The sequence below is a fragment of the Dermacentor variabilis genome, chromosome 4 (genome assembly GCF_050947875.1).
Source record: "Dermacentor variabilis isolate Ectoservices chromosome 4, ASM5094787v1, whole genome shotgun sequence".
NCBI classification, from domain to species: domain Eukaryota; kingdom Metazoa; phylum Arthropoda; class Arachnida; order Ixodida; family Ixodidae; genus Dermacentor; species Dermacentor variabilis.
The window spans coordinates 58,775,973-58,792,986 of NC_134571.1; the positions used below are offsets into that span (position 1 = coordinate 58,775,973).

General features: G+C 43.5%; 3 protein-coding genes across 5 annotated transcripts in view; all 3 read left to right on the forward strand.

The window, feature by feature from the left end:
* The window catches only part of LOC142579210 (uncharacterized), a 50,468-nt gene extending 37,161 nt beyond the window's left edge, over positions 1–13,307 (forward strand). Inside the window, exons 17-19 of the mRNA XM_075689194.1 lie at positions 2,164–2,305; positions 6,381–6,526; positions 12,797–13,307. Coding sequence (XP_075545309.1) covers positions 2,164–2,305; positions 6,381–6,526; positions 12,797–12,976 — 468 coding nt within the window. The 3' untranslated portion in view covers positions 12,977–13,307. The remainder of the gene's footprint in view (positions 1–2,163; positions 2,306–6,380; positions 6,527–12,796) is intronic.
* A 175-nt stretch (positions 13,308–13,482) lies between these two features.
* Positions 13,483–14,527, forward strand: LOC142579213 (anaphase-promoting complex subunit 13). The gene has a single exon (XM_075689202.1). The coding sequence runs from the start codon at positions 14,068–14,070 to the stop codon at positions 14,293–14,295; it is 228 nt and encodes a 75-aa protein (XP_075545317.1). The 5' UTR covers positions 13,483–14,067; the 3' UTR covers positions 14,296–14,527.
* Positions 14,528–14,556: 29 nt separating this feature from the next.
* The window catches only part of mei-P26 (E3 ubiquitin-protein ligase meiotic P26), a 41,639-nt gene continuing 39,181 nt past the window's right edge, over positions 14,557–17,014 (forward strand). For all 3 annotated transcript variants that reach the window (XM_075689191.1, XM_075689192.1, XM_075689193.1), the window contains exons 1-2: positions 14,557–14,706; positions 16,010–16,230. In XM_075689191.1, the coding sequence (XP_075545306.1) occupies positions 14,691–14,706; positions 16,010–16,230 (237 nt within the window). In that variant the 5' untranslated portion in view covers positions 14,557–14,690. The remainder of the gene's footprint in view (positions 14,707–16,009; positions 16,231–17,014) is intronic.

Consider the following 17,014-nt stretch of genomic DNA (forward strand, 5'->3'; position numbering starts at 1 on the left):
ATTCCAGGGAGCCTTCAGTGATTGGCAGTGTTGCTGGAAACGCGGTGTTGATGCAAAAGGGGGGCATATTTTGAAAACTATTAAGTCGATGTGTCAAAATTGTGAATAATTTCTTTTTTCTTTAGGTTCAGCCCTACTACTTTCCAGACAAAGCCTGTATATATAAGCCAAATTGACATATGAACGTGTATTTCAATATATATATATATATAGTACATACTTATAACACCTCTTATGCTACCGCTACAGATGTGCTGTTTAACAGCTGTATTCTCTACACAGTTATGCAATGAAACAACAACCACCATCTAAATATTCTCACTGCGACAAATATATGCTTTGAAGCGTTCGGCTATTCACTTACATGGAAAATCATTGTTGATGGTTTCCGCACAAATTTTTACCTTGGTCTCTCCTGTGCTAGTTTATCTGTATATCAAAATGGAGGACTTTTTGTCTTAAATTGCGTATCTGCATTACACGGCACTTCTAGAAGACCAACCACTTTGAGTGCATCAGCACATGATCAGGAGGATGCAGGAAAGGCCATTCTGGTATACTAATTAGTCAATTGCCTAATTAATTATGGATTTATACCTAAAAGCACATTCATGTGTATTGCACCAAAACGTTTGAACAATGTGTGAGTAAATAACACGTGGCTGAAATAGGGGCGCAGGCTTATGTAGAGGGGGCATGTGTTGGATGTGAATTGCAGGCTTTGTGCTTTGGACAAGGACACTTATAATTAGGCAGGTCAGCATAAAGGGAAGGCATGCAGAGCTATTATGTGTGTTTGAAGGGGAGAAATCTTATGGAGCTGCATGAGTTGCAGATAATTGCTGACACTGATATGTTAAATTTGGCTGGAAGTCTTGGGTGAAGCCTCACTGCCTGTCACTTACTGCAGGAAATCTTCTGAACAGAAAGTTTTTATTTGAAAGGCCTAAAAAGCTAGCCTTAGCTAGGCTGCCTACTGCCAAAGGCATTGGGGTGGCAGAGGCACCCTCAGAGGCCTGAGTGTGGTTGCCCTTGGCTGCAACTGTAAGTCTAAGCCAATGGAAAGGACACTGCATGTTGCGTTTCCCAGGTGCTTATGAAGAATGCAGAACACATTGAGCACGAGAGCCGATCATGGTTGAGGCCTAAGTCTGCTGAAATTGGTTGCTCATTTGAAGAAGAAGCTTTAGCTTGGGCCCAACTCCGACGCGGCCTATTCAAGTACATGTAAAACGCAAAGCTTTTTCTCTGAGATAACCCTTGGGCCGATTTTAATAAAATTTGTTGCATTTGAGAGAGAAAGTTAAATTCTAGTGACTGTTGGAAGCAGAAATTCGATTTAGGTCGTGAATTTTGTTAAAAGAATTTTCAAAAATTCGGAAGTTTGAAAAAATAGAAGCACGAAGTTTACAAATTCATATCCCTGCATCAAAAACAGATATAGCGTTTCTGTAAATGGCATCCACTAGATCGTTAAAAGCGGACAAATTCGACACGTCATTTTATATCTTACGTGAATTTGTTACGTTATTCACAAGGGTTCTGCAAAAGCTGCATTTCCATATTGCTAAATTCTTTGAGATTCATGTGTAACATATCAGTTTTGTCCGCATTAGATGTGCTATTAGATGCAATTCACAGAATTGTACTATCATTTTTCATTGTTGAGTTACAGAGTTGTCAACTTGATAGTTTCGTTTTTTGAAAATTTTCATTTTTTGCCAATTTTTTATAAAAAATTGAGGACCTAAATCGAAAATTCAAAACTAACAGTCACTAGATTTTAAGTTTTTCTTTTAAATGCAACAAACCTCATCAAATTTGGTGCAGTGGTTGCTGAGAAAAACAAATTCTCTTTTCACATGTATTTAGATAGGAGCACCCGAGCTAAAGCTTCCTCTTAAGCTGTGATTGACCATGAAACAAAGCCACACAGTGATGTGTTACTTTGCTTTGATGTTTACGACACTTTTGACACAAACTTGCGACACGTGCTTGTGCATTATAGCAGTAGCGATGTGTGCAGTCTCTGCAGGCCAGCCACATTATTTCATGGTTGCCTATTGCTGTATGTGAAAGTCATTGGATGTCTATGGATGTTTATGATAGGACCAGCAAATACCGTGGCTAACTGATCATCTCGTATGTGTTGTGTTTTCTTAGGACTGGAGCAAGAAAGCTTGCCAGAGACCTGATGGCACATTTGGCGGCATCACTCACGGCCAAGTGATAGTTGCAGGCAGCTCCATGGCTGAGAGGGATGCTGTGATTGCACGTGTGTTCGACGTTTGCATTGTGATAGAAGGTATGGCGGCTTTGGCAAATTAGATCTGTGGAAATCTGCAAGCTGGAGAAAATTTGCTGGAAGGGAAAAAGATTTTGTTCTCGTGAGAGTAGCAGGAAGCTATAAAAGGAGCTATACAGCTTTCTCAGAAAGCTTCACAGTCGAACAAAAATGTGTCCTCGTCCACGGACGGGACTAATGCCTTTCCACGGCAGTTGCTGTGCCGTCCGACCTAACCAGGAGGCTAGCTGATTCCAGGGCAGATCCGAATTATTGGACAACTCGAGGTGCAGGGACACTGAGCCTTTTGTCTGAAATGATTTTTTCTACAGCTTTCAAAGCTTTCTGAGAAACACGCATAAGTTTTCTTTGTAGCTTGTGCTACAGTGGATGACCGTTTTTCCCTTTTATGGCAGCGTTGTGCTCTGGCCGTTGTGCTGTGGCCGTTGCGCCGACTGATACAGATTCGTGTACTTAAGGAGACACGACAAAGGAATGTTAGGTTAAGCTGAATTGGTAGATTAGGCATGTGCAATAGCAGAGCAGCCACTCTTACCATGGCTGCTTTCTTGGTAAAAAATGAAAGATCTAGAAGCAGAGGACAGGTGGTGATGCCACCCTGAAGTTCCCACACAAACTCGACATCTTGTAGCAGTGCTTGTCAACAGACACAGCATCCTGATTATGGCAAGTGGATGTGTTTCGACTGCCTATGCATTATGAATGACCTCCCATCAGCTGTTTTCAGTTGTGCTGCACTGCAAGAGTTTCATTTTCAAGTTAAACGGACTCGCAGAGCAACATAAGTTGTGCTTTGTAAGTAAATATCCTTCCACAATAACAAAATAAGGACATTCTGCTTTGAAAAGAGCCTTGCTAAGTCACAAAACTCCCAAAAATAAGCGATGAATGGTGACGTCGACTCCTGCACCAGCTTTTTCGACTTCGTAGATTTTCATGGCGTCTGCTTTGGCCTACTAAATTTCTTATCAGTAAAGATGGACTATGTGCGCTCTCAAAGAGCCAATGTGTGAAATTAGCAAGTTTCAAGAACTTCTACTGAACCACAGTGACCCAAATACGAGAAAATATTTAGAGATCTTTGACGTCGCACTGGTGTACCTGTGCTGGGGTTTCGTCATGATATTTAACCCTTTGAGGGTCAAATGCGACGAATGCGACCGCCCAGGGGCCAATTTCCTTATTGCACATTGTGGGGAGCACCCGCCTCCATTTCCTCCTGCGTACCCGCGGCGTCCCGTTCGCACGTAGCGACGGGTCGCGCCGGCGTAGACATGGGAGAGAGGCACTACGCGCCCTCCCTTTCTCCGTCGCTCTGATGACGCGCGTACCCCTCTTCCCCTCCCGGCGTAGCCGCGATTCCCACGCTACGGGTTGGGAGTACCACGAAGCGACTGCGTGGGGCTAGATCCGGAGCTTGCCTTCAGCCCTAGCCGCACGCAGAGTGGAACCCCCACAACATTTAAAATCTTGACTGACCTATTTCGAAAACAAATTTACCGCAGTTTTTTAGAGTGACCATAAAGTGAAAAAAAAGAAATTTCAGTAGGTAAACATGCATTGTTTGTTCATGAATACAGATGGGGTTCCATAAATACTTCTACTAACAATAAAAAGGTACAGACACTGAAATAGATAAATTGTACAGTTATACCTCAATATAACAAAGTAGGTAAAATTGGCAATTTGCTTTGCTTTATTCGTTGTATTGAAATTCAACTTTTTGTGCAAATAGGTACCGTCGCTGATAGATTCTTCTTCCTAGGAAAGGTGCCACATAATTATCCGAAGCATCGGGCAATCGAAAAAAGCAAACTTGAATCAGAAAAAAATTTATTTTGATAAATTTGGGAGGCGGCGACAAATGATGCGGTTTGATGCCACGTCGCCACTATCTTCACAGCGAAGCCAGTCATCCTTTTGTGTGCACTGCGCACCCACGCCTGATAGTGTTGCCCACATTGGGATGACGCTATCATGAAACGCGCCGGCAACGGGAATGAATTCTTCATCTACCTCTTGCTCCAATGAGTCACCGAAACTTGAGATTATGCAACTTCCAATACTAAATGTGCGGGAAGACAGTTTACATGATGCCACGCTGTCCAGGCATGCCCACTCTTTGCACACGCGGCATATTACTGCTAAAGCAGGGTGCGCGGCTGTGTATACATTCAGCCGCACTTGCAGCCATGTGGAGCCACGGCTGAGACGTGTTCCAGAAATCGAGGCATGCATCATCTTACCCCTTCCCTAGCCCCCCCCCCCCCCCCCCCCGGCCCCCTTGCGTGCGCTGGATCGCCTTACCGCGAGCTCGCTCCCCTCCGCCTCTTTCTCTTTGCTCACGTGAGAAGGTGGCACTTGTGAAGCCACTATCTTTCTTGTATCACCCTCACACATTTTCACTCGCACCTAAAGCACGCAGTCCGCGGCCCCCAATAGGATGTTATTGCACCTGGGCTTTAGATGGAAGGTGTGGCTCTACTTCCGGGGTTGCACTTGTTGCGTGGCGCGCGATTTTAGAGGTGCATTTGCAAGTTTCCATTTATTGTCTCAGCATTCGTTTGCGGCAGCAGTGAAATTTTGTTATATTGAAATCGCATACAAACAGTTCATTATATTGAGGTTCTAAATACATGGTGTTTTATGGAGATGAGGTTACTAAAAGTTAAATACTTTGTTATATCGAAAATTTAATTATATTGAAGTTCGTTATATCGAGGTTTAGCTGTATTCTGATTCTGCACTCGGGTAGTTGTCTGCATAGGAGAAATTGCGGCTCGACTCACTTTCAGCAGGATAATCAACGTGCGTACCCATAGCGTTATCGAACCGTGTACATGAGTGCACGCAATAAAACTCTACGGTTATGCACCTATCACAGAAACCAAACAAGTAAGAAACCTGCAGTAATCCTTCGTTTCATCACCAACGAGGACGAGGGGCAATCAGTTTTCGAGAGCCGAGTCTCGAGAAATAGAACGCAAGCATGGCAGTGTCATTTATATATGGTGGCATAATTTGTATACATATCAGCGCCTGCCTGTGAACAGATGTAATTGCACCTCTGTGAGCAACAGACAGGTGAGCATCTAGCGGTGACCCTTTGAGAGATTAGAAAACAGGTAGCCATCAGTTTTTAGGAGCACAATGAATGGAAACAACCCACGAGACAAAACCAAAACTGCCACACACCCTTGCATGCATGGATGCGCGAGTGGGACCTGAAACACCCACGTGAAGAAGCCATGGAATGAAAACTAAGAGAATAAAGAGCAAATGAAATATTTCTTGTATCTACACAGGATGGCAGCACTTGCCTGGTAATGAAAAGTTGAAAAATTTGTGCATTTTTCAAACATACAGATGGCACTGTAAATATATTGCATCGACCATTTGGGACTTGTTTGCAATGCCGTATGTTTATGGCATTGACCATCAGAGGGTTAAAAAACATAGGACTTTGACTTTAATTTTTTTTTCTAGTAATGAAGCTATTCCCACAAAGTTAACAAACATAGAGTTGTGAAACAATGCTTTATGGTGTTATAATCCAATTTAACATTTCTTTAGTGTCCTTTAAGGCTTGAGAATGTGCTCTAAACATAGCAGGTCAACCAAAAGCAAGGGCAGTTTACATACAAATCAGTTAGTTGTTTTGCCTATAGTGCTCTATCCTCAAGAGCACCACTATGCATGTTAGTTTGAATTATATGGAAACATAAATCGTTTTCTTGAATGAATGAGCTTTTGCACTGCACCTTTCAATATTTTGATGGCAATGAACATCAAGTGAAAACAAATGTACTGCTACCCACTCTGGCAAGGTTGACATTAGGCATGTGTGGCATGCTTAGCGAAGGAGTGGTATGCATGTAGAAGACTGTATTTGCACATTAACTGCAAGCACTTTATCATGTTGCTCAAATGAGTGTAGTATTACTTGGGCTCAAACTTTTTTTGGTTTGATGTGTAGCAACAGGAGAAAATTATATATGAGCATGGGCCTGTGGAAAAGGTGCGACATAGAGTGTGAAAAATTTATAGTTTGGATGATGTGCATTTTATCTTATAGGGGGTCTGAACACAGCAAGAAGAGTAGCCGAGTTTGTGTGGAACGACAAACCAGTAATCCCAATTGTTTGCACTGGAAGAGCTGCTGCTGGCAATTTCAACCCTGGTGTCGGTGTAGACAGCAATGCATTGAATGCCATATGGGAGGTAAGAACTTACATTTTTGTGCACATGTTATGCACTATGTGCTGCTCTTTGCATCTGAGTGTTGGCCTCGGGTATGGCCAATGGTGGCACGCCTTAGTGATGACAGCAAGGGGCCTTGCTTTTGTCCTCTGCTGTGCTTTGGGTGGTGTACCTGCATCTTCATTTGTTTACTCCCGCTCTCAATGCACACGTGCATAGCATGGTGCTTTCAACCACTACAGTTGACACTCGTTATAATGGACCGTGATAATCCATCGAAAAAAGTCTGTTATACCTGAAGTCTGTTCTATCCAAAGTTAAGGTCACAGTATGTTGTGATATGGCAAAACTTCACATATACCGCTGTCTAACCCGAAGGCAATTGCAAGAACAATGAAAACATAAAAATTTAAATAAACAACTGTAGATAAGTGAGTTTGTGCACTAATCATACAACCACACAGTGCGGCATCACGGTGGGCCATTTGCATGGTTGACATGAAAACGCTGCACTGGAGGGGTGTTGTGCATCACACCATTGCGGGAAGCTTGTGCTTGTCTATTCATTCCTTAAAAAAAAGTGCATTTTCACAAATTCGACAGAGTGTCGGAAATAGTTGCGTGCAGCACAATGCTGCACTTATTCTTCGCCACAGCAAGGTACGCTGTTCTTGCACCACCTGGAGAAAGTTTGCCCCAAAATTTCTCGGCTTTGTGGGCAAGCGTCCCAGAGGGGCCCAAGGCATTGGGTTTCGCACACAAAAGACTCAGTCAACCCAGCAGCAGTGGCTATGTTCAAAAGATTGCCTGATGCTATAAAAAGAGCTGACAGTGAAGCTTAGCAGGAGAATAGCAAGAAGTCACTGGTCTGCTGGGTTGGTGTTGGCACAATAGCTCGGATTAGTTCGATCCATTTCCTGGTCCAGCGACAGCTAACCTACAAACATGTCGCCATGTCGTCATATGTGCAACACCAAGATGACTGGCTGGTCGCACGTAAGCGAGTAGGTGGCTGCACCTGCAGGCTACCAACTGCAGACACGTTTCAGAACAAGGTTGAAGGGCGAGCCCAGGTGCGAGTCTGGGAAGCCAGCCAGGTATAGGACCTTCAGGCTCCTGGAAGACCTTGGCGACTCGAGACACGGCCCGCTCTGCCCCATCCATATTCAGTGTTCCAGTAAGCAATGTTTTGCCAGCCAGCAAGCCACCGGGCTGTCGCTCCAGGTCATCAGAGGCCAATGCCATTGCCTTCGCAGAGGGAGAAGCACTGTGGAAACTGTCACCATGGACATTGTGCGATGTTGTGGGAGTGGTAGAAGAGGGAAGGCAAGAAATGTTCCAGCCATAGCTTGCGGCCTGTTGAACAGGACTTCAAGGCCGTGCCTTCTCCACTCCGTGTTCATTATATAGTATATATATATATATATATATATTGGGGTTTGACTGTACTAGAATATTCTACACACTATAGTACAGAGCTGCACAACAACATACAGTCCTTAAACAGAATGCCGGTGCTGGAAAGGCGCATGGCCATATGCTGAGAAAAATAAGATTTTTGTCGCCAAACACAATACACACAATGAGCAGCTTGCAGCGTCAACCATATTAAACTGAAAGAAGATGTAGGAATGTGTAGAGCAGATAATAAAGGCTGTCTGCCATCAAACGTCAAGCTACACACGCCAAGAACTCATTATGGTGGTGCAGCATCACTGTAATTGAACTGAACACTTGTTTTCCTACTGTACATTTCGACTGAATGTTGACCATAGGTGGTAGCACTTCTGAACAGATGCATCTTGGTGTGTTCACCTAACTTTTCACAATTCCCTGATATTTGCTCACTCGGCAGCGTATCAGGAGTAAATGTAAATCACAGTTGATTGGATCAGGTACCACTGGCATCAACAACACCAGCACTGTCATTTGAGGATTTCAGTTTGTACTAGATTGATACAAATAACGAGCTGCTCGTAATGATTGAAGGGCTGCTTTTATGACATTCTCTAGTCCCACTCACAATATCAATATTCGAGTGTAGCCACTTCTCATTCATTCTAACAGTAAAAGGCGAAATGTTTCTGTCCGTCTCATACTTAAGAACTAGAATGGCAGTGTTGTGTTTTCCTTTAATAATTTCTAGGAGTAGATAACGCTCTTTAATTTGAAATAGACCTTCATGCAAATGTAGAAAACGCTGCAACAACAAATCTTCGGAACCTTTTGAGAATGTTCTAGCACAGTTCCAACAATGTCTCAAGTTATATAAACATGAGAAGCAAACCTCTATAGGTTTCCCGATCCTTTCTCAGTGATGTCGGATGACTGGGACTCCATAGTGCAGTGAAATCTCATCAACCTGCAGTGTTTGCTGCAGGTAAAAAGCATGCACTGAAAGCAGCCCTTCCTTCGGTTTTATAAGCAATGCAATAAGAACAAATACAGTAATGTCACTAATAAAGGCGTTAAAATGTTGGCATATGTGAGCAGATGTTTTGTTTTATCACTTGAAGTGCTACATATGTGTTAAGACCAACATAACCTTACAAGACGCGCTCAGACAGCAATGAGTGTGATTACACCAAAGCTATATTGCCTTGCCACAAGCAGAACATCCAATAGTTCTCAGAAAAGTGCAGCCCATGTTGCTTCTAGAGAAGTTGGTTTTGGCCCGTGCTGGTTTTGAGTTGTGCATCTCTACTCTAGCTCAAAGCAAAATATTTTCTTGAGCTAGTTGGTTCATAACAAAGAACAAAAAGATGTGGTGTAAAGAATGCACTGACAAAGACAAATAAAGGTCCCATGCGCAGTGTCTTTGTCCTTGGCTGCATCAAACAGTCTGACATAACAAGCACTCTTCAGATTCTAGTGGATCAGTGCTTAGATGAACTGAACTACGTATCTACATCAACCAACTGAATGGATCTGAACTATGCTACACCAACCAACCTAAGTTTCTACTCTACTGAAGCAAACACTCCCGCAGCACAGTGGTGCTGTCTTGCCAATATCGCTTGTGAGCGGGTGCCACTCAAACTTCTTGAGGCAAATAGCATGCACATGTTCATTAAAGTGACTCTGCCGAGGTTCAGGCTTCTTAAACTTTTGCACACAACTCGTGAAATGCATTGAAATACTGTGCTGACAAAAAAAGCATAGCAGTAAAAGCTGTTTAAAGCCTGCTTATAAATGCATTTTGTTTAAAATTGAGGCTTTATTTGCCTCTTCCCCCACTTTGAGGCTACTTTTTTGTATGGTGGGTCATGAAGGGTCAGGGCTGAACTAGTTTTATTGGCCATGTGGTTGTGATATTCAGCTGGTAGTGTCAGTTCAACAAATTACTACATCATGCAGCTGTCTTGCATGATGTTCCTCTCCCAGAGATGGTACAAACGGCATCCAGAGATAGTGCGTCATGAGATGATCAGGGAAAATAAGGGCATTACAGTAGTCAGAGTGAGTGCAGACATAAGGTCCAGCACAAACAAAAGGAACCTGAAGCTTGTACCGAGTGCGACAGAGGTTCAGAAGAAGCACCATTCATGTGGTCTCGACACACAAATGATTGCTAAACAAAAACAGCGTTCTTCACAAATGCCAAAGAAAGCTTTGCTTTCTGATTCCCACACTACGTGCAAGCTGCATATTCTTTCTCAAAGCTTTATTTCTTGTGTAGCTGACCACATTCATAAGTAGAAACTTTTCTTTTTTTAAAGCACTTTGTTTTTCGCACAAATGTTTGGTCTCTCTTTTTTTACACTATCTATGGCCAGCTCGAAGTTTCTGTATTTTTGTGGTGTGCGAACAGTGATGAGGTGAGGTCATAAATTGTGGAAAATGTCGCATCGTGCACTTTTGCTGTAGGAATGGCACCTTTGGCAGCTGAACACTAGTGTGCATCTTTGCGCATTGTTTCCGACATGTGATGCAAAGCTTGTGGCGCATTTGTGCTGGACGCACATGAGGAAAGGCACGGCTATTTAAAAAAAGATGCAGGTTTTGAAATGTGTTAATGCGGTCTAATGTCAGAGTAGACAGGCAAAGTGTGTTGACAATGCCAACATGCACCTGGACACATTCTGACTTTCATTACTCTCCACGTTATCAAGAATGAAGTGATCATGTTGTTGGCTGTTCACAGTACAGTGCAGGGAATGCAGCAGGCACATGAGTGCAGTCTCTCGGCTAAACCTTATGCAGTAGAACCTCGTTGATATGTTTTTGCTTATTACATTTTCTGGGCTCTTACGCTTTGAAACACAGGTCCTGCTTAGTTCCCATTGGGTCAGGTGTATCAGCTTCTTGTTTGTTAGGTTTAACTTTGTGGTTGTTACGTCCAGAAGCCGACGGTGCACTACCACTGCAGCATTGTCCGTCAACGGCTCCTATGTTTATGTGACTGCCGCATCTCACCGCTGAAATTGGTCACCTCACAGAATTTGGGCTGGATAATGTAATGATTCTATTCCATTTTTTTTTTCCTTGTCACGCTTTGTCGGCGAGCTGAGCGGTGCTCCACCAATGTTATTACCATGATCTGGTCACGAGTGGTGGATGATAGGTACGGTATAGAAGCGAGCGATAGGGATCGCTACATTATACTGGTCCTGCTATGTCGCACAGTAGCATTGCCACATGAGCTAGTCGTGTTAAGATAGTTGCCGATCTCAACATGGCTCACGACTTAAAAACAAAGGTGAAGTGGACGAAGGCACAAGTGGTCACCTGACACCCACATTCACAGGCACTGTCAGGACCTTCGATGCACCATGCGTGATTTCTTCAATATACTACACAGTTGCATGAAAACTGATTTAAAAAATGGCTGTGAATGTTCAAGGAGAGGCTGGTAAATTGTCAAACATTCAACTTAAGTGGCAGATGGAAATTGAAAACTTCATTTAGTGTGATTCATGGCTGCAATAACTCAAGAAAAGTGCTTAATGTCCAATCTAGCCACCAGGCAACAATAGAAAGCTTTATTTAGTGAGTTTTCAGTATTTGGCTTCCTATTCAACTTAAAAAGGGGCCCTAAAACACATTTAGAGCAAAATAGAAAAATGTTGCTGATTTGTAGATGATGTTCCTGTGAACATGCGAGTCAGTATTGCACTGCATGCGGAAGAGAATTTACAATCTTGTGTCAAGAACAGTGGAAAATCAATGGCTCTTTTCTTCGCAATGTCATCATGCTGCTATGTCACAAGCAGTGAAGCCCACCAACGTTTATTGGCTGATTGCAAGAACATTCTCAGTAAACTGTAATTGCTAATTTTTAGTGAAATAGTTAAGTAGGTGAAAAGTACACGTCTGCAATCCTAAAAAAAGAAAAGACAGAAGTATTTCATTTTTGCACTTTGGGTCTACACATGCCAGTTGGGCATAGTTGCATCAGCTGAGCATGATCTTCAAGGTCACACCAGTGGGCTGCGTAGTTTAGACACCGCGGTGCCCTCTTTTTGGTGAGACAATCAGACAGCTGCATGCGCTGATTGGTCTCTGCTGCAAGTGATGTAGCTTCAGGTGCTCGAGCGCCCATCTCACATCAAGAGAGCACTGCACACACCTGATCTGGAACTAGTGTCATATATATAGAGAGAGAGAAAGAAAAAAGAAGAAAGAAACAACTTTTGGCTGGTACCATGCCCTCTTGCGTAGCTTCCAGCATGCTAGTGGAGGCGAGGTAAAGCGATGCATTAGTGCAATAACTACCTCTTGACTCCGCATGTACTTAGAAGATTAGAAATTTTTTCATGGCAGGAGATTCGTGAGGCGATGTCCTTTAATAGTGAGGCCGTTCTATGATTAGTTAGAAAAGTGTTTTTGTGTGGCGGTAGCGTGCTTCATCTGTAGTGCTCCTGCAAGCATTATTGGATGTTACATTTATCCAGATTGCACATACTTTTTCTTGGTCGCCTAACATATCAACAGGGTTCTACTGTATAGCATGTAAAGATGGTGCTATGTCATAAATGCCAGTAAAAGGTCTTTGACTACCGCACTTGCCACAACAATGTCACCAGCTTGAGGTTGAGAAGCACCTGCTGGGAGATGACTCCTTTTTTTATTGTGCCGTGCATATTCAGTGGAAGAAAAGAAATGTTTGCTGATCTTTTGCAACATTCCTGAAAGAGCACTAACAAGGTCTTGTGTACATTTTGCCCTTGTGTCAAAGGCCAAAATGTTTTGATTTTGGCTGCAAGCGCTGCAGTGAGCTGAAAGAGTCTGGATTTTGAACAACTGAAGTCTTATTTTCACCTTGTGTATTTTCTTACTTACCTTATGCAGAATTCTCCTCCTGGTGTTGACTGCATCACATGGGCTGTTCTGAAGAACAATTGCTCAACGGCTGAAGACATTGGAAAAGCAGTGAAAAAAATTGTTGTCAACCTTCATCGTCAACTGAAGGCCAAAAAGCGGCCAACTGAACTTCCCGAGGTGTTACGAAAAGTCAGTAGGCCTAGCTAACATGCATTTTGTTAGTAGCACCCAACAGGGACCACCTGCAAAGCTTTAAACTTCTTTCTAGTATTACTTTTGTATCCACATTTTCTGTGCATCTGTGGGTGTCTTGTTTTTATAAAGAACTAGTGATGCACTGCAGATTAGTAAATGTATAACTTTTTGCAAAGTATTTTGGTGTAAAAGCATGTGATCACAATGACAAGGAGTTGTTTATTCCTCAGTCAAAGAATGTTATCTGTATGGTCGTAGTGCTGTGTAATGAATTACCTTTATGAAAAGCTAAGGTGAGTGGCTGTTCACACGGAATATTTTCAGGACACTGCATGAAACGTTTCTGTCAAGGAACTAAATGTGCTCATCAATTTTCACCTGTGTAGTTATAACAGTTTGTTCTGGCATCTGCCCATCTATTAGTTGTCCTCAATGCTTGGACTGTTCTGACACCATTTGTAGTGTAGTATCTCAGTGCATACCTCACTGACACCATTTGTAGTGTAGTATCTCAGTGCATACCTCACTCAACTTCATGAGTTGTAACCAAAGTGTTTTGCACAACTGTTGTTTCTTGTTCACTACGTTATCACAAGTCTACCTCTGCTGTTTGGGGGGCATTCATCTGTTTCCTAATCACATTGAGCTCGTTTTTACCAGTTTTATCCTGCACTTCAAATTTTATATTTTTATTCATGTTGGCCGTGTTTTAAATTTTGTATAAGGATTTTATGAGCGATATGTTTAAACTTTTGCTGCGTTATATTTTAAACAAATGAAGTGAAAAAGAAAAGAGTGACGCCATGGTGCACTGCAACACAACCGCGCGCACAGTTTTATGGCACAGCAGTGCTGTGTGATGACGATGCTGGCAACGCTGTACTGAGACCGGCAACGGTGCGTTTTGGGCAGCTCGGCACAATCTGAATGTATGTGTGTGATTTCGCCTTATGGATTGCATTTTGATGCTTTTCGTGCCGGTTCTCGACGCTTGCGGTTTGTGAGTCGCCAGTTGCAGTGCGCTTCGCTTCTGTGATCAAGTTTTCCCATCTTTCGTGTACCGTCAACAGCGCAAACGGCCGCAACCGCTGCGGAGGTCCGCTATGGACAGCGACGTGATTCGTGATGGGATCATGATAGACGTCGTCGACACGAAGTGGCGCGAAGACAAGCTACCAGATGAAGACATCGCCGTGCCGCTGATGGAGCTGCCAGACCCAGAACCGGACAACAGCAACGTGAACGAAACTCTGAGAGAACAAGAACAAAAATGGACGGACTTGGCGTTGAACCGCATGAATGAGCAACCGACGTCGACGTTGCCAAATTAAAGCACGGCGTAACTGCTCTGGAAAAAAAAAGTGTACACTTAAAGGCATAGTTGTGGCGGACGTTTCTGAACTAATGTAAAATATTTGTGTAACGATCAGGCGCAGTTTTGTGTTGCGCGTGTTTAGTTGTGGCACGCGGTTGTGTGAAGTGCTGTGGTGCGCTCTGGCATCATTCTGTACCGTATTTATATGGCCATATGTTTTTCCATGGCATAAAAAAATTGAAAAATTATTGTGTTTCACTGTGTCAATTAGGTCTGTCTTGAAGCGCCCGTAGATAGAGCGGCGCTGTCGTCGTCGGTTTCAAGCAGAAGTTTTTTGGGCAGCAACCAATCGGAGCCGACCAGTTACCTTGCTTGCTTGGGTATGGCGGTTGTACTTTACGCAGGATCTCCATGACGGAAGAAAAAGGTTGGAAAATTTGTGTGTTCTCCACGTTTCATTCTTTGCGCAATGGTTGTAGTGACGAATGAAATGCATTGTAGCATGCAAATTTACTGCCTTGTATACAGCTGAATTCAACACATCCGTCGAAGGCTGCTGGGCTGTTAGTCGTCGGTTAGGCTTAGGCGAAGGTGACTTCGAATTTTTTGTGCCGTGTATTAAATGCATGCGCCTCTGAGTGTGCACGTGGTTAGTAAAACAGCTGTCGGGCATACGGCAGTAAATACAGCGCGTGAAGATTCGTTGGTAAGCTATTTCAGCATCGCTTCTATGCGCGTCGCAATACGGTGCCCCACATATTGCGACTATGCTTCAGGCGGAAAGACACGGCTCTACTGCATTGAGCACTTTGTCTCGCACTATTAGCCACATTCAGCCCCCTTTTGCCCGTCTAAATGTTCGAGTTTTTCAATAAAGTATGCCGTCTTGGCTGGGAAAGGCTCCATGACGCCAACGTTTCCTTCGTATTTTGTTCATCTTTGTGGCTTGCGCACTAAGGAAACAGTAAACAGACGGCGAAGCAAGTTTCTTTGTTATACGTGCGAATATGTTATACGGGGCAGGAACGCTTTACGGTCCATTAAAATAAATAAAATTGTGGGATTTACCGTCCCCAAATTGCGCAATGCGTTGTGAGAAACTGCGTAGTGAAGGGCTGCGAATGAATTTTGACATTAGTAGCAGTGCCGCTGCAAGCACTTAGCAACGACCGACAGTTAAGCTCGCGCCCTCGTTTGTGCGCACAGATTAGCACACTGGCTGGACGACCAGGTTAAGAGCAAAAAATCCGACTTTTATTCCAAATTTTTCAGGAAAGAGCCCCCAAATCGGTGTTTCTAAAGCTTTTGCAGCAGCTGTAAATTGCACGATTCGCACATGTCGCCCATTGTGACTGCAGCTTTGATATAAAGACACACAGTGAACAGGGTTAATGATTCGCTTGACATGTTGTTGAAGAAAAGGTGACATTGCTAGTTATTTGCTCGATTCATGGCATACTCGAGTGGTCGTATGAAAGTGTTGTGTGACAGCGCTCTAAAGAGAAAAGTAAAAGAGCAGTGAAGTGTTACTGCTAGCATAAGTAGGTTCCTGAGAGGATAAACAAGCAGTACCATCAATTTATGCATGGTTGTTCTCACAAAGCAGCTTTAAAACATTTTCACCACTCTTGTAGCATGGCAAAGTGCTCTGCCACTCGAATATAGCATTAGCAAAACTTCCATAAGCACCTGAGTCCTGACCACATTATGTGTAATTGTTTGCTTTGCAGCAATGGAGAGTGGAAATCTTTCGCCGCTCGGTGGCTCCGAGGAGCACGATCCACTCTGCGCCATATGCAACAGTGGTTACAAACAACCTAGATTGCTGGCCTGCCTGCACACCTACTGTGAGACTTGTCTTGAATCGACATTAGAAAAGCAGGCTGCGGCAAACAAAAGCAATGCTGGGAAACACGAACTCGAATGCCCCGAATGCGGCCACAGGACAAAAGTAAGTGCCTGCAAAAGTGCATGTGTGCATGGGAAGCTAAAATGCAGTGCCACGCTTCTCCACTGTTGCTAGGTGGTGCTATCTTGTTCAGGAAGGGATCGCACAGAACGCACACGCTGACTTTCAAGAATTAGTGATGTCTAGGAGAATATTTTTGGCGCAGAGTTTTGAATTATAAACCCTATGCAAGCGATCTTGCACGTGACAGCAACAAGCGACGCGATGGAGACGGCTGTCTTTGCTCGTCGCGTACAAGTCGTACTCCATGCGAGCCACGACTTTGAGCGACGTCTCCCCATTGTTTCCGGTATGAGGACAGCAAATACGCGTCAAAGCTGGCTGGCATGATGGATGCTTTATTAATTTAAGCTGGTGCATTTTACTGTAAAAAGCATCATAAAATATTTCTGAGGGTCTTGCAGTAGGTTTTTATCCTTGCACATATAAAATTTCAATCGTTTGCTCGTTCCGTACGACAATCGGCAGTACTTGAGTAATGTACATCCAGTTACAGCTTCGCACTATTGGCTAGTCGCTCATTGCACTTCCGGGCGGCAATCGATGAATTCTAGATTTCCACAACTGAGCAATCGAGCGACACGACTGAGCAGTCTGTTCAAGCGACGGCCTGTGTCGTCACTTGTTGTCGTCGCGCACTAAATCGCTCTCATGGGGTTTAGCCTTAAGGGACACTAAAGAGAAAAAATTTTGATCTGCAATGGTAAGTTACCCTGTTGCAATTCCACAAACTGTGAGAAAGTGGATGTGGACACCACCATGAAGT

Bases quoted from the DNA above. Each gene is read 5' to 3' on its own strand.
- LOC142579213 (XM_075689202.1), top strand. From the start codon at position 14,068: ATGGACAGCGACGTGATTCGTGATGGGATCATGATAGACGTCGTCGAC.